The following is a 25,614-nucleotide window of genomic DNA, read 5'->3' on the forward strand; positions in this document are numbered from 1 at the left end:
TCATTTCCGAATCATGCGGTGGTTTGTTGAAAATTGTCGAAATTGGACCTGAAAATTGGCGAAATTTAACCTTGGATGACCTATGCGAACTGAATTTTGAACTGATCTAAAAAGTGACAGGCGTAATTTCGTCATTATTGTTTGCTTGCGTCCCTTCGAACACTGCCTTAGGCGTGTTGGTACGTGGCTCAGAAGCCGGGTTATAGATGCAGGGGTGCGGAGCCGGAGCTGGAGCCGGAGGAGCCGCCGGTGCCGGCATATTTTGCCTGGAGCAGGAGCCGGAGCCGGAGCCGTGAAACAATATAGCCCGGAGCCGGAGCCGGAGCGGTAAAAAAGGCGGCCACTCCGGCTGTTTTTTTTTTTTTTTTTTTGAAGAGGAAAACATTATTGACCTAGTTCGGTTTCACAGTGCCTGCAAGGCAGTAAAATATGTGGTATTCAAAATAGCCTTGTTATGCAAATACAGAAATAACGTGAACCAATCCTTCATCTTTTCTTTTCCACCCGTATTTATTTGTTTAAAGGATGAACTGAGTACTGGAGTCGAAGCCGGAGCCGGAGCCGGAGCCGAAGCCGATTTTTTTTTCTCCGGAGCCGGAGCCGGAGCCGTCTGAAATTTCCACGCCTCCGCATCCCTGGTTAGAAGGACCCTGGCCGGGCGGGGGGGGGGGGAGCGTGGGTGCCACCACATCGTTTTTTTTGCGACAGCTCGGAACACGTCGGCAGGCAACAGAGAGCCAAAACTGGGCATAGCTACCTGACCTTTGATGCAAACCGGGCCTTGTGACGCCCGCATTTTCACGGAGGGCCTCTGGTCGTCTTAAGGACCCTCTGTTACCCTCAGGGGGACCCTCTGATGGCCTCTGAAGACCATCACTGGCCTCAAAGGGTCCTCTAGTGGCCTCCATGGACCTTCTGGGTACCTGAAAGGTCCCTCTGTTTTCTCTCCAGGGGCCCTTTTTACCTCAAAAGGTTCTCTTTTACTTCAAATGACCGTATGTTGGTCTAATACATGAGGCCCCTAGTGGCCTAAAATAGCCCTCATATCATCTAAGGTGACCCCCTGTTTGCCTTAGAAAAGAGGTCCCTCCGGGTACCTGAGAGGCCCTGTTTGTGTCCCAAAGGGTCCTTTGCTGGCCTCATAAGGCCCCTAGTTGACCTAAAAAGTCCTCTGATTGTCCAAGGGCCCTCTGTTCGCCTCAGAGCTTTTTCCTCAGAGTGCCTGATGACCTCATAGAGCCCATAGTGGCCTGACATAGCCTTCAGATCACCTCAGAGGGCCCTCTGTTGTAAGGCTCAAGTGGCCTTCTCAGAGGGCTCCGACTGCCCTGTGACTGACAATTGTCCACTCTTATCCCTCTTTTGGGTGACCTTTTCCCCCTCTGACACCCAAGCCAAAATACGATTTTGGGACACTGACTCCGAGGGCCAGTTGATTTTCAGAGGGCCCTCTTTGAGGTGGATGTTAGGGCCCATCTGTTCGCCTCAGAAGGCCCTCTGGTGGATTTAGACTTCAGAGGACCCTATTTTGGCATCAGAGGGCGCCTCTCTGTGGCATCAGAGGGCCCTCGGAGGCCTCAAATGGCCCTATTACATCTCAGAGAGCTGTCTTTGACCTCAGAGGGATCTTTTTTACTTCTTTGTGGTGTCTAAGGGGGCCCTCTGGCCTTTGTTCGCCTCAATGAGCCTTAAGGGGTACTCCGATCACTTCCAAGGACCCTCTTTGATCTCAGAGGGCCTAAACCTCATAGGGCTCATGGTGGTCTGACATAGCCTCATATCACCTCAGAAGGCCCTCCAGTGGCCTCAGAGGGCACTTTGTGACCTTTGAAGGCCCTCCATTCGCCTTAGAGGGCCCTCTTTGATCTCTTTGATCTCTTCGATCTCAGAGGGCCCTTTGTTCACCTCAGAGGGCCCTTTGGTGACCTCCAGGGACCATCTTTGATCTAAGAGGGCCGTCTGGTGGCCTCATAGGGTACCTTGTGGCCTGACATTGACCCTCGTACCTCAGAGGACCTTCTGTTCGTCTTAAGGGGCCCTCTGCTGGTCTTAGAGGGCCCTTTGTGTGCTTGGGAGGCCCCCCTGAGTACCTGAGAGGGCCCTCTGTGTGTTTGAGAGGGCCCTCTGTGTGCCTGAAAGGGTTCTCTGTGTACCTGAGACGGCCCTCTGTTCGCCTGAAAGGGTCCTCTGTGTGCCTGAAAGGGCCCTCTGTTTGCCTGCGAGGGCCCTCTGTGTGCCTGAGAGGGCCCTATGTGTGCCTGAAAGGACCCTCTGTGTGTCTCAGAGAACCCTCTGTGTGCCTGAGAGAGCCCTATGTGTGCCTGAGAGGGCCCTCTGTGAGCCTGAGAGGGCCCTCTGTGTGCCTGAGAGGCCCTATGTGTGCCTGAGAGGGCCCTCTGTGAGCCTGAGAGGGCCCTCTGTGAGCCTGAGAGGGCCCTCTGTGTGCCTGAGAGGGCCTTCTGTGTGCCTGAGAAGGCCCTATGTGTGCCTGAGAGGGCCCTCTGTGAGCCCTAGAGGGCCCTCTGTGTGCATGAGAGGACCCTCTGTGTGCCTGAGAGGGCCCTCTGTGAGCCTGAGAGGGCCCTCTGTGTGCCTGAGAGGGACCTCTATGTACCTGAGAGGGCCCTCTGTGTGCCTGAGAGGGCCCTATTTGTGCCTGAGAGGGCCCTCTGTGAGCCTGAGAGGGCCCTCTGTGTGCCTGAGAGGGCCCTCTGTGTGCCTGAAAGGGCCCTCTGTTTGCCTGAGAGGGCCCTCTGTGTGCCTGAGAAGTGAGAGGACCCTATGTGAGCCTGAGAGGGCCCTCTGTGTACCTGAGAGGGCCCTCTGCGTGCCCGAGAGGGCTCTCTGTGTACCTGAGAGGGCCCTCTGTGTGCCCGAGAGGGCTCTCTGTGTGCCTGAGAGGGCCCTCTGTATCCTTCACAAGGTCCCTCATTGGCCTAAATGTGTCCTCTAATAATCCTCAAAAGAGTTCTACAATACTTTTTCTTTTAGCGAATAAAATGGGAAGTGGTCAAAAGGGCCCTTAAAGTCATTTCAATTTTTTCCGTGTTATAAAAAAACTTTTTTTCTAGGCTCCAGGGGGGATCCTAGGACCCCCAGGGTCCCCCCTTGGATACGCCACTGGTCACCACATGAGCCCAACTTTACTAAGGTTATGCGATGCATGTTTTATGGCCAGTTTTTCATTTCCAACCAAATGGTGTTGGTTATAAGACCATCAGGTACGGTTTAGGTCACTTTCTGGTGGAGGTCAGGTCAAGGTCAGGTCAAAAAAGGTCAAATTTTAAAGTTGATATTTATGCATAAAATGGGTATCGATTCGATGCAGCTCGTCACGGGGAGTCTAATGGTGGTCTTTGTTTTGCGCTACGAGGTCTAGAATTGCTAAAAATTGAGTTTGAAAATTTGACGTCATCAATTTTGAACAGTTCTTTCGCTATAACTTGGCCAAAAAAAGAGGTATCGATCTCAAACTTGGTATGTAGATAGAAGGCGGTAGGGGCTATCACATTTATTCCGGTTTTTTCGAAATTAAAAAAAAAAACTTTTTGGATTTTTTGGCTATTATATTCAAAAAATCTATTTTTTTTATTTTTGGGGGTCAAAATCTAAAATTCGAAAAACCGAAATAGCATTTTTGTAGCCCTTTTAATTTTACACCTTTTATGTCTGAAACATTTTTCTGTATCTCTAAAGCTGTAGGCCTGACAGCTCTTCCCGCGATACCTTTTTTTGGGTCGAATATGGCAAAAATGACGTCACTCTGACGTCATTAGCGGCCAACCTATCATAGCCTTTGGAAACATTTTTGGTCACCATGTGCGCTAGCTGCTCCCGGGAAGGTACTTAAAGTTTGGTGACGATCGGCGCAGCGGTTCTCGAGATATATCGAAAAAAAACTAAAGGGGGGCAAAAATTGCCCCCCCCCCCCCACCGCCTGCAAGGTTAAGGTGTTAATCTCGGGTCAAGGTCAGGTAGGAGCTCTCAGGTCACGAAAATGGTTGAAGGAGGTCATATCGCATATCATTCTATTCGGCAGGTCTTCCTGAGTCCAATGGTGGCTTTCCCGACTCTCTAGCTCCATCTGATCAGGAATTATTGACGAAAAACTTATATGGCCTTAGTGACGTCATAAATGACGTCACGCAAAGTCAACAATGCTAAAATCAAGCACTGGACCTTGCAAGGAGTGCATGAAACCATTCCCGGTGCCCGAATAGCAGCTCCCAATTTCCCTTGTTGACTTAATGTGGTGCTAGATCCTGTATTATACTCAATTATGACGTCATAACTTAACAGATTCACGTCATATATTTAGTGCTTGACATCCAAATGATAGCTTACATATGACAGAGAAGGTATGCAAAGTTTTATGAAGTTTGCTTCACTAGTTGTGGAATAACAAGCAAAAAACTTTTGCGGAAAGGCCGCTGGCCTCTCGCTGGAGCGTTTCCGACCAGTGTGCGCTGTGCCGGGCGTCGGCCGCTCCCGGAGGCCACCAGCAGGGGGCGTCGATGTCTAGTAGGAAAATCTGGCAATCCCGGCGTGACGTCCGACGGCACCTTGCACTGAAAGGTAAGGCAGAACGGCTATTTTTGAAAAATGATGAAAAATACTTGTGTGCTGTTATGACACATAAAACGCTTATCAACATGTTTATCATCATGTGACAGAGCCATATCCGTGGTCGAAAATACCCGAGCCCCTCCCAATATCCTACCATCGACTTTGTGAGCAAAGGATGTAAGCGTTATCCTTAAGGGCGACTTTCCTTTACATATCCGTACATGTGCGTCCTTACGGAAATCGGTAGTGTGGCGATTGTGGCGATTGGCGACGCGCTCGACATCTGTGCGGAGACTGTGGCGGCACGTGGCTGCTTTTCTGCTGTATGTAGGCATTGGGGGTTTGCCAGATATGGTTCCTACTAGAGATGTCAATCGGATACCAACTTTTTGGTATACCGATACCAACTTGGTATTTGGTATTTCAATCGTAATGTGTTTGGTATTTTGTTGGTATCATAAGCCCTCACTTATGTATAAGAGGCTAAAAAATCGGTAAAAAGTCGGTATTTCCCTCAGTTTCCCAAGTTGGTTTGGTTTCGGTATTTTCCCGTGGTTTTGGTTGGTATTTGGTTTGGTATCGGTATTCCGATTTTCCGTAATTGACATCACTAGTTCCCACTGCTACACGCACAGGCTGCGGAACGAGGAGGGCAGCGGGGTACCGTGCCTCCCTTTGAATTTGGCATTTTAACATTAGCTCTACGGGCGTTGCATGGAAAGAATGGGACCAAAAGTCTGCAGTGCCCCCCCCCCCTTAACTGACGGTGTTCCGCGGGCGTAATTCTTTTTTCCACCCAAAGGAAGGCGCTATACGGAGAATATCCCATTGCGTCATTGAAAAGTGACTTACACCTCTCACCGGCCAGCTGGCTGCGTGGTGTACAGGGTGTAACGAAATTATCCGGACATCGTTCTTCCCGCTCTTATTAGAGAACAAAACAGTCGGGGGCTTTCTCGTTTATTTACCGATGTAGCCACCGTTCATCTTAACAGTCACTCATGCGCTGGGGCATCCCAGCCACTAGACTCTCCAGCACACTGCTTTTGATCCGGCGCCACGCCGTCTTGACCCGTGTCTCCAGGTGATCCGTGCTGGTGGCGGGTGGCTTCTGATTCACCTCCTGCTGGAGAATAGCCCACAAGTTCTCAATGGGATTGAGGTCAGGGCTATTCCCAGGCCACACCCCGTTGGCCCAGAAGGATGGGAGGTTCTCACGGCACCAGTCTTGAGTCCTTTTGGCGCTGTGAGGCGGTGCGCCGTCCTGCATGAACACCGCTTGGCTTGGATCGGGCATCAGCGCGCGTTTGGAAACCGGGCCCTCCTGTGCAGTCCGGTTGAGCGCCTCCAGACATTCGTTGGTCAGCATGTTGCTCCGATAGTACTCGCCGTTGATGGTCGTTTTTGGGGGCACCACGTGCAGCTGGGACAGCGCACGGTAGCTGAACATGCCCCAGACGTGGATTTTGGCCGGATGCTTCACGCTGGGGACCGTCGGTACACTCGGGGGCAGATTGATGTTCCACAACTCTTTATCCACCGGGTTCCTATGGCTCAGCATTGGCAGCAGCCGCCTGGTACCGGTAGACTGTGCCGCTTCACTTACTTGTCAAGCGGTACAGCCTACCCACCTGTATGACACCGGTCTGGGTCGGTGGCTGGAAGGCGATGTGGGCCGCCTGTGACGTCAGCGCAGCGGTGAGGGCCGAGCCCGGAGGCATGGCTCGGGTCGGCGCGGCGCGGCGGCTGGCGAGGACTGGGGAGTGAGGTGGGGTGGGAGCACGGACATCGCGTGGCTGGGCGAGTGTAGTTAACTTTCGCATCTCAAGGCGCCAATTATTCTACCTAACAATTGTGCTAAAGCAGTTGTTAAAATGTCCTATCCCCAAGACAGCGCCTATCATCATACTTGCAGTGCACATTACGACACACTTAAGCGTGGCAATGGGACAGCCGATAGAACTTATGTCACTCGTGCATCGAGGTGCGGAGCTATATTTTGTATAACATATTAGTATTAAGGCTTTGATTGAGCAGATTGGTGTCTATTGTTTCGCACGGCAATCGTCCAGAGACGTGGGAACTGGGGGTTATGAGTAGTGCCGCAGTCAACGCTCCAATTTAAAGCGATTATTACTGTTGCTCTAATATGTGGTCGCAGCCTCCAATAGCAAACCGTTCCAACTAGGAGCCAAAAAGTCGGCCACTCAGGGGGGTTCGAACCGGGCTTCTCCCACCGGCCAATTCACGATCCGAGCGTTCATCCACTGAGCTACCGAGAATGGTCCTCGACCGCACAAAACAAAATGACATTCACCCGCTGACCGCCAATGACAGTATTGTGACATTGATCGCGTTTGACCGCGGTGGGTGGTCGCTGGTTTCGGCAGCTCAGTGGATACAGGCTAGCGTCGTGGGGTGACCGGTTGGAGAAACCCGGTTCGAACCGTCCCAGGTGCGCGACTTATTTGTTCCTAGATGGAACGGTTTGCTATTGGTGGCTGCGACCACACATTAGAGGAACATTATTAACATAAGAGTTGGGACGCCGCGCTATCCAAAAACCCCAGATCCCGCGTCTCTGGACGATTGCTGTGCGAAATAATAGACACCAATGAGCTCAATCAAAGCCTTAATACATATCTGTTAAAAACAATGTAGCTCCGCAACTCGATGCACGTGTGATATAAATTCTATCGGCTGTCCCAATGTCACGTTTAAGTGTGTCGTAATGTGCATGGCAAGTATGATGATAGGCGCTGTCTTGGGGATAGGACATTTTAACAACTGCTTTAGCACAATTGTTAGGTAGAATAATTGGCGCCTTGAGACGCGAAAGTTAACTACACTCGCTCAGCCGCGCGATGATCCGTGCTCCCACCCCACCTCACTCCCCAGCCCTCGCCAGCCGCCGCGCCCCGCCGACCCGAGCCATGCCTCCGGGCTCGGCCCTCACCGCTGCGCTGACGTCACAGGCGGCCCACATCGCCTTCCAGCCACCGACCCAGACCGGTGGCATACGGTGTGGGTAGGCTGTGCCGCTTGACAAGTAAGTGAAGCGGCACAGTCTACCGGTACCAGGCGGCTGCTGCCAATGCTGAGCCATAGGAACCCGGTGGATAAAGAGTTGTGGAACATCAATCTGCCCCCGAGTGTACGTCCGAGCTGCTGGCCGCCCACACATGGTCGTTTTGGCGGTTCGGAGGATGAAATAGCTCGAACGGTGACTCGTCCGACCAGACCACCTTCCGCCATTCTTCCTCCGACCAGTGCAGGTGCTCTCGAGCGAACTTCAGTCGGTGAGCTCGTTGTTTTTCAGTCAGTTTTGGCGTCCTTTTCAGTTTGAACGGGCGCATGGCCAGGTTGTTGCGCAGGTAGCGGTGAATCATCATATGGGACGTCTTGTTCCCTGCCTTGGTAAGCCTTCGAGCCAGTTTTCGAGTTGATTGGTGACGTTTCTCCGTCGCCATCCTGATAACCCTCTTGGCCACTGGGTGAAGGGCGGTCTTGCGGCCACGGCCGGGCTGGGTTTGCAGCCCAAGTCCCAGCTTATCACGCTTCAGCCAGACGTGCAGCTGGCTCCTGCTGATACCCAGCTGCTGGCAGACCATCTTCTGGCTCATGCCGCCATGGACCATCCCCACAGCTTTGCTGCGAAAGGAGAGGCTGTACTCTTTTCTCGTCATTGCTCTGAACGAAAACTGCCAAGTGACACCGGCGGTGGCTCGACCCGTACTGACGGTATGGGTCACCGCCCAAGGCCAGGTCACCCTGGTGGTGATGACCGGAACCATAGGTACGAATTTATCTAACTTCCACGCTCCTATCGTCAGAAAGAAAGCAATGCGAACGGATACGGCGAAAAAATTGATGTCCGGATAATTTCGTTACACCCTGTAGTGGTGAGCACACTCGCCTCGTGATCTTATAACTAGGGTTCGATCCCCGCCGCCGGCCGAACTTTTTGGCGCGTTGTAGGTTAGGTTGTAGGTTTGTAGGTTGTAGGTCTGTAGGTTAGGTTGTAGGTTAGGTTGTAGGTTGTAGGTTTGTAGGTTGTAGGTTAGGTCAGGTGAGGTTAGGTTATGTTTGTTTTTGTTTGGTTTGTTTACCAAGAAGCATCTTCGGGTATAGCGCCTTCCTTTGGTTGGAAAAAAAGAAACACGCGTTCCGCGGCTACTGGCTACACCACTATGTTGACCCAATACTAGAAAGTTATGTTGCCAGTAAAAGGCAAGCAAGTTAAAAGTATATTTATAAAATTGCTTATAAATGATCACGAGATAATAATAAAGAAGTTTTGATTGATTAATTATTTAAATATTCAACCGTGAAACTATATTCTGGTAGGTTTAGTAGAAATTAGTCCGTGCAAACTTGTATTTAGGGCATTGGCCACCAGCTTCCTCTCGTAGAACTGCGGCAGTCTGTTGGCGAAGAGGCCATGCAGTTGCGCGTCAAAAGCCGTCGGCCTGAGAACAGGCAACGGGTGCTGTCACCCGAACTAGGTCAATCATCTTTCCTCTTCAAAAAAAGGAGCCGGAGTCGCCCCCTTTTTGGCTCCGGCTCCGGGCTGTATTGCTTCACGGCTCCGGCTCCGGGCAAAATATGCCGGCTCCGGCGGCTCCGGCTATAGCTCCACACCCCTGATGCAAATACACCAGTCATGCGCGGATTTAAAAAATAAACAGACTGAGCGTATATTCGTCCGTGCTTTATTACGTTTTTCTGAGTTCGGGTAGCGTACAATTTGCTGGATACGAATAAATAGAACAGAAGCCAGTTTTACCAACAGAAAAACAGCCGCCTGCCGGATTTTTTTTTTTCGTAAAGGCCGTCAAGCTCATTGATGGACACGTAAGCGGATAGGGCTTTACCGTTTACGCTCCGTATGTGAAACGGCCTTAACCCGGCAGATGCTGGGGTATTTCGCCACCCGCCTTTTGCTGGGGGGGGGGGGGGGAGTGCGCCCCCAGCCGATAACTCGAGAACCAATAGGCGCAGCGAAACGCACGAGGCGGCAAACGAAAGAATGCGACGAGACGCTTCAGACGAGTACTTTAAAGTTGAATTTTGAGGTCACAAGTCGGGTCAAGGTCCGGTCAAACACCTGAAATCGGGCCAAATTTTGGCGTGAAGTAGTGGCACGGACTTCAGGGTCCTTCGGATTGGGCGCCTCTCGTCATTAACTGTATTCACGCGCAGTGGAAGGGGGGGCGGATTTCGCCCACCCCTCCTGTTTTTGGCCAATAACTCGCGCCGCAAACAAAATATTAATGTGAAATTTTGGCTACCTGCCCAGAATTGAATTGCGGATGTTCTCGTGCAAGAAATAAGAAAATCGGTTCACAACTTTTCTAGTAAGAGCGACGTAAAGTCAAACATCCTGCCGCGCGGCGGCCGGCGCTAGCCGTTACGCGCCGCCTGAATTGTAGACTGTGCCGGGGCGGGACGGTTCCGTCTTTACATCGCGCTCCTTACCGCTGATTATATTAGATTCGCGTCAAATTTGGTGAGAAGACTGAGAAATGTACAGGAAATCATATGGTCAAAGGATTTTGAAAATCGGCCGGTAACAACGTGAGTTATGAGTGTGTAAACACAAAATTGTGATTGCCGCGTTTCCCGCGTCGGCCGATCCCGCTTCAGACGGCGACATCTTACCCTTAGCAGGCTTCTAACTGCCATATTTACTGTTGGATTAACTAGAAATTCACCTTACATACTCACAAATGTTTGGTCTTTCGTATAATGAAAGAAAAAAGAAAATTGGCCGGTAACTTTTTGAGTTATCGGCGTGTAAACGCAAAAAGTCGCTAATATGGCAGATTTCACCACATTTGACCTCATTTGACCTTGAAGATATTGACCTAGGGTCATGAAATTCACACACAACAGAGTTTTTCATGGCCCCAACCTACCCTCCAAATTTCGTCTTTCTAGCTCCAGTGGGAGCTGAGATATTAGGGGGGGCGACATCCGCCCCCCCTTCCACTGGGCGTAGTACTGGCAACCCTTCCACTGCGCGTGTTAACCCGGCGGCCGCTGGGCCTCCGCGCCACCCGCCGGCCGCTGGGGGGGGGGCATAAAGTTGCCCCCCCTTTACTTCTGCGACGATATCGTCGCAACGCGAAGAGATAGAGAAGCGAAACTTTGCATACATCTTCCTGAATACCTAGCCAAGGTTGTGTCCAAATTTGGTGTCGATCCCATTTGAAATGACGTCACAGTGACGTCATAAGTGAAATTATAGATTTGCGACTCTCACGTTCCTCACGATACATCACATATATGGGGCCGAATATAAAGGGCCGCTTATTGGTCAGAAACTAGATGGAAGTGTAGTAAGATGTTTTAGGATGACAGCAGGTGCTGTCTAGTTCATTTACAGTCGAGTTTCATGCTCAGCGTCATCAGAAACGGTCCATATCGGAAAACGACAAAACTTTATGACGTCACTGTGACGTCATCCTAGGTGCTACAACCACCAAACTTTCCTCAAACATTGCCTAGGTATTCATTTGAAGCTATGCCAAGTTTCACGTTCGTAGCTCATCAGGTTTCGGAGATATTTCACAAAACGTAAAGGGGGGGCAACTTTATGCCCCCCCCCAGCGGCTCGTGGGTTAAGAGTGCGTTTCACGCGACCTTTACACCACCTGGCGAGGATCTTGCCGACATAGAGATGCGTTTCTAGACCAGTAGATGGCCCTAGCGCTGAACGCCGGTTTGTTGTCATAGGACAAGTATCACATTTCCCCTGTCCATCCATCTGTTAGCGCAGAGGGGTTGGACTGCCGGGCCGCCCCTCCCCATCCGCGCCCCGCGAGTTCGGGGAGGATTGGCACGGGTCCGCCGCGCCGGTCAGGCCGCGCCGGGCGGAAAGGACCAGATGTCGTGCTCTCAGTCGAACCACATTGGGCCGAACCCGCGCCGACACACACGGATAGGGAAAGACCGAAATAATGAAAAGGCTAACAGAATGAGGTACAGAAAAGCAGTTTCAGTCACATTCATAGTGTTTGCTTCATTAATCCTGGCTTGGGGAAGTGGGGCGTTTTTTTTTTTTGTCAAACTTGCAATTTTGCCCGTAATCATACATCAGTTTCTAATCGCGTGTGAAATTGTGGAACCCAGGTCTCAGAAGTTTAGGTCACCCAGTTCAGGTATATCCTAGATGCTCGAAACTCGGTTTATTGCATGAGCCATCAGCATGAGCTACACTGTATAGTGCCGGACTATCGCATCAGAAGGCACAGAAGAATATGCTTTATAAAACAATTTTTTTGCAATTTGGTCTCCGCTTCAGAGCCACAGTAGATACCCGAGTCCTTTGAAAGTTGCAGTGCACGATGTAATAAGGCCATTGGTAGCTACCTACAACTTGTATGTCTCGGAATCTTATAAGTTCATCCAGGCTTAAATCCCCCAAGAAATCGTTTGGGTCGGAGCTTTCGAATTGTATCACAAAACTTCGTCAGCGTGTCGTAATCGGGTTCGGGGGTATCGGTCGCAAAATTGAGGACGTTTTGCGACCGATTGGATTGCCCGTGATGAGGTACATCGAAATAGGTACTCTTTTTATGCAAAAGTATCAACTTCGAAATTTGACTTTTTTACCAGACCTTGACCTAACTTCCACCAGAAAGTAACCTAAACCGTCCCTCATGGCCGTCTAACCAAAACCATTGAGTTGGAAATGAAAAATTGGCCGCAAAACATGCATCACACGGCCCTAGTAAAGTTGGGTTCATGTGTCGACCCTTGGTGACCTGACCTCTAGGTTACCTGTTCTGGTATCAGTGACGTCTTTTAGCAACATCTGTACTAGGCAACCAACGCTTTATCGATGATTTTCGATAAAATGCCTTTTAAAGGGACCCTCCCACCTTCAAAAAAGTCTATGAATTGGCATGAAAGTGATGTCGCTCGGTTCAGAAAGAGCGAAAACGAATATCTACCAAATTTCACCGAAAAATATTCACCGGTTTTCAAGATATTAGACTTTTACTTTTGTTTACTTTTTTTGGGATCTCCGCTGTTTCTAGCGACTTTATTTTAGAAGTGCGGCGTTTGCGTCAGATGTTGCGCGCAAATAGCATATACCACCGCGTGCTACAAAACGTTTTAGTCAAACATTTAAAAATCGTTAGATATTTGTGCTGACGTCACACATTCAGAGGGGTATTCCTAAGCATTAGCCCCTCTGAATCAAAATGCTGCAATTTTGAAATTCAATATTTCCGATTTAAGGCATTTCTCGATGTTGTGAATGCCGAAACCGGTAATTGTGAGCCAGGGACCCCATTTTGGCTATCTCAACTCAAATCTAATGTTAAGGTGGGAGGGTCCCTTTAACCCGCGAGTTGCTGGGGGGGGCGTTAAACGCCCCCACTTTTTTCGCCGGGCCATAGCATAAAAACGGCGCGCCGCAGGCGCGCCAAATTTTGGGTACCTGTAGGGAATTGATTGAAGTTTATTGTGACAAAGTTTCAAAAAAATCGGTCGGAAAATTTTTGAGATATCGAGGTTTTAGTGACGTCATGATTTCTGAGTTTTCGACCAAAAACGGCATATGTTCAAAAAATCATATAAAATCGCAGAATAGACATACAGACATGCCGTAAACGCCATTAGACTGCCAATACCATGATCAATCAAATGGCTATCTTCGATTATTGATTATGGTTCCGCATTTTCCATAATCTTGAACTGAATTTTGGCAATTTTTCGTGACTACTTCACGACCATGATACATGCATTTCTTAAATTGAACTTTTAAGCCAAACACGTACACATATGATAAAATGAATGTCACCATCGTGTTTTACGCCCCAAATTACCTATAAAACATGTGTCACAGGCTGCGAATATCAAATTTGATTTTTGGGGATATGTGCCTACCCGGTTGACCTGACCTTGACCCTGACCTATGCTTGACTGACCCCTACATGGAGGTGACACTCTTGTAGGCCTTATATGATGGATTGTGCACCGTTTTGACAGAGTTTGTGACGAGAGGCGCCCATTGCGAAGTCCTGAACTCCATGCTACTGAAAGCCCGATTTCAGGTGTTTGACCTGACCTTGACCCGACCTGTGACCTCAAAATTCAACTTTAAAGTACTCATCTGAAGCGTCTCGTCGCGCTCTTTCGTTTGCCGCCTCGTGCGTTTCGCTGCGCCTATTGGTTCTCGAGTTATCGGCTGGGGGCGTTTAACGCCCCCCCCCCCCCCCAGCAAACGGTGGGTGGCGAAATACCCCAGCAACTGCCGGGTTAATCAATGTTATAGCGCATTGTCCAAATTGCTTAAAAAATTACTACTTAAGTGTTCGTAGGCCCGTGAACGGTGAAAATTTTAACTTTGACCTGACCTGTGACGTCATCAGTGACCCTGAGGTCAATGAAATTGATTTTCTCAAGGCAACAGGGCTATCGAACGCCGTTTGAGTTTTGCGAATCCGCCCAATAGTTTCGGAGATACGGGGGGGGGGCAAAAATGGCCCCAACAGTGTGCGTCTTAACACGCGCAGTGGAAGGGTTGCGAGTACTACGCCCAGTGGAAGGGGGGGCGGATGTCGCCCCCCCCCCTAAGATCTCAGCTCCCAGTGGAGCTAGAAAGACGAAATTTGGAGGGTAGGTGGGGGCCGTGGGGAACTCTGTTGTGTGTGAATTTCATGACCCTAGGTCAATATCTTCAAGGTCAAATGAGGTCAAATGTGGTCAAATCTGCCATATTAGCGCTTTTTTGCGTTTACACGCCGATAACTCAAAAAGTTACCGGCCGATTTTTTAAAATCTTTCACTATACGAAAGAACAAACATTTGTGAGCATGTATGGTGAATTTCTAGATAATCCAACAAAAAATATGGCAGTTAGAAGCCTGCTAAGGGTAAGATGTCGCCGGCTGAAGCGGCATCGGCCGACGCGGGAAACGCGGCAATCACAATTTTGTGTTTACACACTCATAACTCAAGTTTTTACCGGCCGATTTTCAAAATTCTTGAACCATATGATTGCCTGTACATTTCTCAGTCTTCTCACCGAATTTGACGCGAATCTAATATAATTAGCGGTAAGGAGCGCGATGTAAAGACGGAACCGTCCCGCCCCGGCACAGTCTACAATTCAGGCGGCGCGTAACGGCTAGCGCCGCCCGCCGCGCCGCCGCGCCGCCGCGGCGGCAGGATGTTTGACTTTACACCGCTATTACTAGAAAAGTTGTGAACCGATTTTCTTACTTCTTGCATGAAAAGATCCGCAATTCAATTCTGGACAGGTAGCCGAAATTTCACATTGATATTATGCTTGCGACGCGAGTTATTGGCGAAAAACAGGAGGGGTGGGCGAAATCCGCCCCCCCCCTTCCACTGCGCGTGTTAAGGTTATGTGATCCGAGGTCAATCTTTGACCTTGACCTTTCAAAGTCAACACATATATGCTACGAGGCGAAATTACGAGAGGACTACAATGCTGCTAATTGCTATTATGCAGTTTTTGCCCAGCTATATTACTTCAAAAGTGATACGTGAAAAACTATCTCTAGAGACGCTATTTTGACTGAAATTCAATCAATTATACATCATTTTGTTGCTAATTCGTTGAGAAACACGGTCATGAAGGTTTTATGTCGCTATCTTTCATAGATTCGCCAATATTGGCTAAGTAATTTGGATAATTGCAGCTTTCCCCGAAAGTTGACCTTTGACCTGCCATAACTGGGTCAAATATTAAATTAGGGTTAAAAATATACAACCAATCGCGAGTAAGTACTCGTTGAGAGCAACCGACTGCTCTTTGTTGCGAAGCGAGCTACGCCGCTTAGTTTCGAAACGCCGGGGGAGGGGTATGAAAAATACCCTGCCAGGGCGAGGGTTTTGACATAACAGTCAAACTGATATTTGGTTTCACGTCACTCAGGGTCTATGTGTCCATGGAATTTGTAGGCATTGCTGGTTGTTTTCATTAAGACTGCCCAGGTCAGGTCAAATACGGGCTACGGACTGCCCAGGTCAGGTCAGGTCAAATACCTATTGTCAAAATGTACCTACCTGTTCGCTGTTCGTAATACCACTCACACAAACTTGTGACATATTTAAAAATTGTTAGTTTCTCACAAGCTCTTCCCGGAGTACTCCCGATCAAGAGTGAGAGGCGCGCGATAGGAGACGCCTGGCTGGGCGCCGCTCACGGATAGATCGTGGGATGAGTCTCCGACCCGTCTGGTCACAACGAAACTTAGCAGGAAGGGTTCAGAGCACCTCGACGGCGGCCGAACGCCAGCGGAGCGCCGTAACTAATGGGTGTGACACTGTGTCAACAAACGCCACTGAGTGACGGGCGGAGGGGACCGTCGAAACGCGCGGGCCATACAGCCAGAGACATCTCACGGCGATTTTATGAACTAGCTGTGCAATCACTTTCAAATGAATAGAACTGCATAGTGATGCATGCAATGATGATTCACTCTACAGGATTGTGTAGAGAATCGATGTCTTTATGATTCCTAGCAGCCACATTTTTGAATTTGTTGTCATGGCTTTCATGCAATGCACTGCTAGATGAAAATTGTACCATGCAAAACATAGTACATAATTTGAAAAAAAAGGCTTGCTAGGAAATGTTTTCCTTGACTTCGTCAGTCCAAAATAGCAAACATCACAGTCGTACGACTATCCGTTATTGAGTTCTATTCGTTTGAAATTTTGATTTTGCAATATGTTTGTCTAAATTGCTCAGTATATGTGGATTGCAGAACAACGGTAACCACTCTGTGATGACGAGGTTAACGTCCTTCATAACATATCCAAAAACGAAGGCAATCGAAGCAACGATGCTCTAGATATTTGCGAAAAACGTTTCTCATAGCGTTACGCGTGAAACGCACCCTTAACCCGCGACCGCCTGGGGGGGGTCGGATCCGACCCCCCCCCCTCCGTTTTTCTTGAATAACTCATGAACCGCTTGCGCTATCAACTTGAAACTTGGCATACCTTCTTCCCCATCAATTTGACGTCTGCTGTGCAATTTTTAGGAAAAATTTTCAATTTTTTTAGATATATCGATTTTAGTGATGTAACTACATGGCGTTTTCAGTCAAAAAATGGTAAATGTTTAAAAAATCGCCAAAAATCGAGGTTTTAAGCAAATTCCAAATTAAGGACATGAAAAGACGCAGCACAACGAGTTCTTAAAATGGCTATCTCGGATTTTCCATAAAATGCGTTTTTCACCCCTAAAAATTCAAAAAAACTATTTTTTTGGAAAACAGCTAATAAAATCCAAAATTTTGAGAATTTCAAAAAACGGAATATATGTTATAGAGCTCTATTAGAACATAAGATGTCCCAAATTTCAACTTTCTATCTTGATTTTTGACCCCCAAATTGTAAAAAATAGCTCCAACATGCATAGGGCATGGTGACGTCATAAGTATTTTCGCGAATTAGAGGCACTTCTGAACATCGCATGTGAAAACAAATGGCACCACTAGATTCCTGGGACAAAAATCGTCTAGAAAAGTGCATTTTTATGTCAAAAATAAAAAGTTGAAAAATTGACTTTTTTCTTAGCCCTCGTTTAGTTATGTATGGTATAAACGATTTTTTATGCTTTCAATGCACACTTATCACCAGCACAGTGACTTGTGGTCACATATAACCATTACCATCGGATTTGGCGTGAAAAATAAGCCATAAAACATGTGTTGCACTCCCATGTAGCAGAAAGTGAAAACCGTGACCTTTCGTGACCTGACCTGACCTTGACCCGTACTTAGTATGACCCCTATACGCACATGGTACCTTCACTAGGTCTTTGAGGTCATTTGTGGTGAGTTTCGAGCAGCAGCTATCGATTCCGCTGTCCGTAAGCCTAATCATGCAAAACCCCTGAATTTGACCTTTGACCTGACCTTGACCCGAAAGTTGACCTCAATCTTAAAATCTTAAGAGTGCTTTGGGAAGGTCTCGTAGAGACCTTTCGAACGCCGCCTCGCGGGGCTCGATACGACCATTGGTTCTCGAGATAACAGGGGGGGGGGTCGGATCCGACCCCCCCACCCCCCCGGCTGTCGCGGGTACGGAAATAGCCCAGGCGGTGCCGGGTTAACCCGCGCCCTGCTGGGGGGTGTTTGAACACCCCCCCTTGTGGTTTTTCGCGAATATCTCAAAAACGGCGGCGCTGGTACACCTTATCATACATCAATTCTACATATGTTGTGAAAATTTCAGACCAAGGTCATTCAAGGTCAGGTCACCAGGTCACTTGAAGTGACCTCACCTCATAAAAAGTTTCAATGGTTGTCATAGCTACACCGAGTGACCGATCGCTTTGAAACTTTCAGCGATTGTTTAGAGCAATATCATGTACAAAATGTGTATCTCAGAATTTTGATATCGATGACCTAAGGTCAGGTCAATTTTGCGACCTCCCTATTATAAGTCAATGGGAGAAAATTGAAATGCGCCTCTATTGGAAAAAAGACATTATAAACACTCCCTAACACTGAATTACAAGTGGTTTAGTCACATTGAACATGAAAATGGTGTCCGTGACCCCTGGTTATGCCCTGAGGTCATCTTAGGTCACGAATGGTATCTAACAGTTTTTCGCAAATAACTTTTGATAGAGGCATGCTAGAGCGATGAAAACGCCTTAGATGTGTTCAGCTCGACGATACGGATCGACTGATATGCAACATGACCCTTTCCGGTCAGGTCATGACCTTGACCTGAGGTCAAATTTTCAAGTTGACCTTTCAAGGTCAAGTTATAGCTCATTCGATGCGTCTTGACGAGAGGAACACGATGCCGGTAAAAGTAAGCTCGTACAAGGCTTGGGTCAAAAGTTATTGCAGAAAACTGTTTCCAAAAAAAAATCGGCTATTTTTGCAGTTTTTGCCCCCTGCAGGCAAAACCGTTGACGTTAGGTCAAATCTGAGAAAATTATTCAGAAAGGGCGTTAATAGGGCTATCGAATGCGCTTCTCCGCGGCGCTGTAGCTCTATTGGTTCCCGAGTAATGCGTTGGCTTCTTGGAAATTTTCGACATTCGACCTGGAAATCGGCGAAATTTTGCCTTGAATGACCTCTGGTGACCTGACCTTTGACCTGCCCAAAAAATTGACCGAAGTGATTTCGTCATTATTTTTGACGCTCTTTCGAACGCCGCCTTCCGCGTATCGCTACGTGGCCCAGGAGCCGAGTTAGAAGGGGGGGGTGTTCAAACACCCCCCCCCCCCAGCAGGGCGTGGAAATCCAGGACCCGATAGGTGTTATCACAAGTGTATTTGCGGCCGTTGGGGCGACGTAAGAAAAGAAGAAAACAACTGGCCCCAAGAACTTTAAATTATCAGTTAGCATGCACCTTTTCCTTGATGTGTAGAGAATTTACCATTAATTGTTAGAAAAAATTGCGTTTAAAATCTTCCATTTATGCTTTGATCATCGTTTGCACAATATGTTCTTTTACTAAGCTAAAAACACTAATTAGAAATAGTTCCTGCATCATCAAGAACAATAGGGAAGGCTTGAAGTTAATACAATAATCTAAACGGTTTTGTAATCAATGTGAAGACACTTCTAAAATTGCCTGTAGAAATATTGAAGGCATAAGTTCAACTTTTTCCCAAGACTGATGTCTATAAACCTATTCAACGTGTGACAACTCAGCCGGTATTTCGTCGCCTACAGCCCAGCTTTCCCTAGTGACCGATAGAGGCGCTGCTATCGATGTCCGCCCGTGCCGCCTAACGCCCCAGCCGGGCGCGGGTTAAAACGGTGTACAACCCTTCATATAAGGCCTACAAGAGTGTCAGCTCCATGTAGGGGTCAGTCAAGCATGTCAGGGTCAAGGTCAGGTCAACCGGGTAGGCAATAACCCGGCAGTTGCTGGGGTATTTCGCCACCCACCGTTTGCTGGGGGGGGGCGTTAAACGCCCCCAGCCCATAACTCGAGAACCAATAGGCGCAGCGAAACGCACGAGGCGGCAAACGAAAGAGCGCGACGAGACGCTTCAGATGAGTACTTTAAAGTTGAATTTTGAGGTCACAGGTCGGGTCAAGGTCAGGTCAAACACCTGAAATCGGGCTTTCAGTAGCATGGACTTCAGGACTTCGCAATGGGCGCCTCTCGTCATAAACTCTGTCCAAACGGTGCACAATCCATCATATAAGACCTACAAGAGTGTCAGCCCCATGTAGGGGTCAGTCAAACATAGGTCAGGGTCAAGGTCAGGTCAACCGGGTAGGCACATATCCCCGAAAATCAAAACTGATATTCGCAGCCTGTGACACATGTTTTATAGGTAATTTGGGGCGTAGAACACGATGGTGACATTCATTTTATCATATGTGTACGTGTTTGGCTCAAAAAGTTCAATTTAAGAAATGCATGTATCATGGTCGTGAAGTAGTCACGAAAAATTGCCAAGATTCAGTTCAAGATTATGGAAAATGCGGAGCGACAATCAATAATCGAAGATAGCCATTTGATTGATCATGGTATTGGCAGTCTAATGGCGTTTACGGCATGTCTGTATGTCTATTCTGTGATTTTATATGATTTTTTGAACATATGCCGTTTTTGGTCGAAAACTCAGAAATCATGACGTCACTAAAACCTCGATATCTCAAAAATTTTCCAACCGATTTTTTTGAAACTTTGTCACAATAAACTTCAATCAATTCCCTACAGGTACCCAAAATTTGGCGCGCCTGCGGCGCGCCGTTTTTATGCTATGGCCCGGCGAAAAAAGTGGGGGCGTTTAACGCCCCCCCCCAGCAACTCGCGGGATAAGGCACATATCCCCGAAAATGAAAACTGTTATTTGCAGCCTGTACATAAAACATGTTTTATGGGTAATTGTGGGCGTTGAACACGATGGTGACATTCATTTTATCATATATGTACGTGTTTGGTTCAAAAAGTTCAATTTAAGAAATGCATTTATCATGGTCGTGAAGTAGGTAGTCACGAGAAATTGCCAAGATTCAATTCAAGATTTTGGAAAATGCGGAACGATAATCAATAATCGAAGATAGCCATTTGATTGTTTATGGTATCGGCAGTTTAATGGCTTTTACGGCATGTCTATAAATCTATTCTGTGATTTTATGATTTTTTGAACATATGCCGTTTTTGGTCGAAAACTCAGAAATCATGACGTAACTCAAACCTCGATCTAAAAAAAATTCCTTTTTTTGAAACTTTGTCACAATAAACTTCAATTGATAGCCGACAGGTACCCAAATTTTAGCGCGCCGTTTTTGGCGCGGCGGGCGAAAAAAGTGGGGGCGTTTAACGCCCCCCCCCCCTAGCAAATCGCGGGTTAAGGCGAAAAGAAAACCGGCAGGCGGCTATTTTGATGTTGGTAAAACTGGCCTCTTTTTCGATTAAATGTTTCTTGTTTATGTCGCTAAGTGCATGATTGGTTGGCCAATATCTGTTCATTTCATGGTTCCTTGAGCAAGACAAATCAAAGTAGTCGTGACAATGTATTATCGTAGCTATGAGAAACATTGAAGCATGCACACTGTTGCAAGATTACGAATATCCTGAAACATTTGATTGTGGCAGTATGAGTGTTCAGATCACAATTTTGTTTTAATAAATTCCGTATCCGCTACCATATCCACCAGCTACGCCGATGGGTCCGCCGATGGGTCCGCCGTATCCAGCTCCGATGGCGCCCTGTCCGTATCCGTTTCCGACGTCAGCGCTGTATCCGTACTGGTATCCGCTGAGTCCGCCGCGTCCGTATCCTTGTTGTCCGTATCCGCCGTATCCACCGCCCTGGCTGAGTCCGATCCCTTCTCCCTGGGCGTAGATCCGACCGGATCCTCCAGCGAATTTACCGTATCCACCGTATCCACCGGACCTGAAAACAAGCCATTGGTTACCCCTTCACATTTACGTTAACACTTTTATCTGGGGTTGTTATGGAAATGCTCTCTTATACTGTTAACATGCTCATTCAGAATTGTAAGTTTATTTCACTAACCTGAGATAGAAATGTGTTTGAACGTTGTATGCAATAGTGTAATAATTATTAATCTACGTTGGATATAATTAACATATTAGATATACAAGCTATGACTGGAGACCGTAATGTTCTACACTGTCGAGGCTCGTTCCCTTACTCATATGCTGGAGTTCTTATTGGTTTGCCTCTCGCGGAACTCTGTCCTTTGCATAAGTAGTTATACATATTTATTGAAAAGAAATGCAACTTCGTTTTGCACCAATATTTACGAAAAAAAAACACTTCGGAGTCGATCGTATATGTGCATGTAAAACTACACATATACGATGTAAACATGCACATATACGATCACATATACGATGCATGTAAACATGCTTATATACGATCGACTCCGAAGTGTGTTTTTTTTCGTAAATACATATTGATGTGTACTTACACGTACTGGGGATGGTACACTTCAGATCCGTACGACGAGCTTCCGTACGGCGTGGCACTGGAATGTGAGAAATATGTCAGTTGTTTGGTTCATACTTCTGTGTTAAGTCCTGTGTTAAGTCTGGTCTAGCCGCCGGGTGATGACATCACTCACAAAATCAATGAATTCTGAATTATAGCAAAGAAAAATTGGCGTTTATATCGTGCAATGTTTCTTTAGTAAGTAAAATGTTTTGAAATTTTCGTCGATAGAACTTCAATACTATATCCTCTCTGACGTTTAATAAAGACCTCCCTTACGGAAATCGCACCGGGCCCAAATACAAGAACTTGTGCAGGCGTAAGCAGGCGGAAGCAGGAAGAACCAATGGAAATCGCCGTTTATGTTTCCTTACGTTGACACGTGGACGTGGCTCTGGCCACCTCCGCTGGCAGCAGCAGCGGCCACGAACAGGGAGAGAACGGCGAACTGAAAACACATTGAAAAAGGATGTTGTAAAATCGTAACATACGGCTATCACCATTCGCATTTTCTAAATAGTCTAGGGCGCGTTTCTCGCTACGCCATCATAAGTTGATTCGGTATAAAAGGATTAAGGAAGCGCTGCCTACTTTTAATAAATTAATAAAGAACAATTAATAAAAACAATGATTACATGCTACATAGTTCTCTACATAGTAGCTAGGAGGGCCTCAAACGCATACCTTAAGCTAATCAAGCACTAGGCATTACGCATTACAAATAACCAAGCAGTTTAAAATATGTTTCAATTTTGAATTAAGACGTGTAATTGAGTAACTATAAAATAAACTCCTTTATAAACTCGCTGTTGAAGCTTGGAAAATTTGTGTTGACTGTACCTTCATACAAATGAGATGCGGCTTGCCTTTCCTTTAAATTTCTAATGTGTCAATGATCAATATGGTTCGGGTTGCAGCACACCTATGTATCGCGGCAGATGAAATCAATCCTCGTCTCAGAACTGAAAAAACTTGTCAGGATTTCTCTCATTCAGTTTCTATGCGGGTCTATTTGGCTTACCTTGATCATGGTGACGGTTGCTATGGCCGCTGAGAGCTGACTGCGCTCTAGCAGTCCACTGCCGGGCTATATATACCTCCTCTGACCGGCCCAAGGGCGGGGTCCGGTCGTGACCACATAGCTGATCCCGTAGTGCCGAATCTCCATGTGCAGAACTGTCAATGCCAGTCCCTCCGTTGAGCGTGGAACGGTAGCGCGCGCCATTTTACCTCATACCGCGTGCAACTATGCGATAGGGGCGGCACTTTGCTCCCGCAAGGTCAAAGTCCCCGGCACGGTTCTTGCAAATGAATGTGCAAGCCGATCCAATGCTTTTGTCTGAGAGCGAAACTTTGCAACGGTATTTCTGAACTTGCAAAGGCACTTGCCGTTGCGAGATTCTTGATTCAGGCGTGCAAAAGGAGCTGCTCACCTAACACGAATTACCTTTTTGATTGCGTTGCTTGATTGAAGTGCCACAAAAACAGCCCATAGGGCCCACATCTCCCGTATAGTTAGGCAACTTTGAGGCAACTGGGCTGGAGGTAGAGTTCTGCATGGCTGCAATTTTCCACAGCCTAGCCGCCCCGCAGATGTGGCTCCACAGCCACAGCCGCCCACAGCCGTGGCAAACTGTGGGCAGCCAGCCATCAGCCGGCCGTTGATACTTTCAATGAAATGCAACCAGATAGTATATAATAAGTTGTTTTTAGTTAAAACATATAGCCAAAAGCACATTGCAATGGGCTATAAATTCTCAAGCTCATGAAGCATGCCTACACAAGCCCTTGCAAGGGGTTAAACCCTCGCCCGCACATGCCATTTTCCCATCCTAGAACGCACATGGGGGGGGGGGGGTTGCCACCCCCGCGCCATTTCGTTCCTGTTGGAGATAGAGCTTAGCGGTAAAGACCAAAAAGATTCTTTGGGATGAGACGAATCCAATGATACCCAGTTTTACCTTCTCAGGTCAGTCATTGACCTTCCAGGTCAGGTCAAACTAAAAAATGTTGCTGTTTTGGGTCACCGTTGGATATCAAGTGCGCTGCTTATCAAATACCGATGACGATGCTGTTTTCTGGTGCCAAGCCAGCTAGAACCTCTTTGTCACACTACCCGACCAGAATTTTGCTGCTGAGGTCATGTCAGGTCAAGTTAGGTCAAGGTCAATAATATGTGTTTGTATGTCTGTGTGTGTCTGTGTGTATACTTATGTGTGCACCGATTGTTTTTGTGTCCATATTACATGAAATCATGATCTGAGAAGCTTTTACCAAAAATGTAGTCAAAAAACTTGACAAAAAGTAATTTCCGCTTACCTAAAACGCAATTATCTTAGATGACCTAGGTTGACCTTGACCTTGACCTCGACATCTGTACATCGTCGAACAACATGTTCCATGGTAGTTGGGAGGTAAGACTGGCAAAAAAGGCCGAAATCAAGGTGTCAAAAGCTCACAAGGCCCATAGCCAGCGCAAGATGTTGAGAACTGGCCATTTGGGTCATGACATGACCTGAAAAACAAGGTCATATCTCCGAAACCAAAAATCACAGAAACTTGAAATTTTCAGTGGACATCAAGAAAGGATAGAGGAGCAGCTATACGAAAAATCAGCCTTCTAGCTCTAAAAATGTTGAGTGCAGAGCAGAAAGACTACCTGGGGGGGGGTGGCAACCCCCCCCCCCCCATCTGCGGGCGAGGGTTAAAGATCACAGGCGATTGGGCGCCCCATTAAGAAAAAAAAACCATGGCGCCCCTCAGCCTCCAGAGCAGAGGCGTATCCAGCATACGCGGGCATTCAGGTTAAGCCCATTACCCTGTACCTTTTGATTTGGGGCACCCCCTGTGGGCCCTAAAGGCGTTCTCATATTATGTCGTTGCATGGAAAGAAATGACGAGTTTTTAAAAACGTTCACTCCTAGACCGCACTGCAGAGTTTTCCAAAAAGCCGTGCAAGAAAACGTTCGTGCTTGTAGGTAAGCCACGACACCGGACACGCAGACTCGACCATAGTGGGTGACACCGGTACCCGTCACTGTCACCAGTGCCGTGCCCGCCGTCTTGGTCTCCTGCTGCTGTTGTCGTACTTAACAGACAGACTGTATCATTGTCTCGACAAAGGACAAGACTTAACGACAATTTACTTAGACATAAGCACTACGCAGATACTTCGAGAAAATATGGCATGCAGGACTTTTAGCCAAATGCGAGAAGTCTGCAACTGACCTCCGCCCGGGTCGGACGCAAAACCGCGACCCTGCGCTCACGGTCCCAGCTCGCCCAGTGCTGTGTCAGTGAGAAACGGCCAGAACAGTGAACAGCCTAAATAGTGAGTGATCGGTGGCGGGCGGTGAGTCACGGAGCTCAATATGGAGCCCGACAATGTGAAAAGCATCATATTAACGTGTTTCGAAGACGGGATATTCATCGCCGGTCTACAGGAGAAGCTGTTGGCATCACTCGTCAATCGGTACGTGGCAGAGGCTCGGGAAACAAACAAACGTGTGATCGAGCAGCTTAGAGCTCAGCTGGCCGCCTCGAGAGATGGACGCCATGGAGCAGTACTCCAGGAGGAACACACTACTTAGTGATCAGTGGTGTGCCGGAGA

General features: G+C 47.7%; 1 protein-coding gene across 1 annotated transcript; it reads right to left on the bottom strand.

Annotated features, from left to right (window-relative positions):
* Nucleotides 1-21,046: 21,046 nt before the first annotated feature.
* Nucleotides 21,047-23,067, bottom strand: LOC122372147 (keratin-associated protein 6-2-like). Its single transcript, XM_043349029.1, has 4 exons — nt 23,025-23,067; nt 22,378-22,451; nt 21,984-22,040; nt 21,047-21,442 (listed from the first exon to the last, which is right to left on the bottom strand). Exons 1-4 carry the CDS (start codon nt 23,031-23,033, stop codon nt 21,169-21,171), a joined length of 414 nt encoding a protein of 137 aa, XP_043204964.1. The 5' UTR covers nt 23,034-23,067; the 3' UTR covers nt 21,047-21,168.
* Nucleotides 23,068-25,614: the final 2,547 nt, after the last annotated feature.

Source organism: Amphibalanus amphitrite, unplaced genomic scaffold (assembly GCF_019059575.1).
Source record: "Amphibalanus amphitrite isolate SeventyFive unplaced genomic scaffold, NRLGWU_Aamphi_draft 001322F_arrow, whole genome shotgun sequence".
Lineage (NCBI taxonomy): Eukaryota > Metazoa > Arthropoda > Thecostraca > Balanomorpha > Balanidae > Amphibalanus > Amphibalanus amphitrite.

What these genes read in the sequence shown, in the direction of transcription:
- LOC122372147 (XM_043349029.1), bottom strand. An exon ending in AGCCACGTCCACGTGTCAAC is followed by an intron (nt 22,041 to 22,377) that starts GTAAGGAAACAT and finishes CTCACATTCCAG; the next exon opens with TGCCACGCCGTACGGAAGCT. An exon ending in GTGTACCATCCCCAGTACGT is followed by an intron (nt 21,443 to 21,983) that starts GTAAGTACACAT and finishes GCTTGTTTTCAG; the next exon opens with GTCCGGTGGATACGGTGGAT.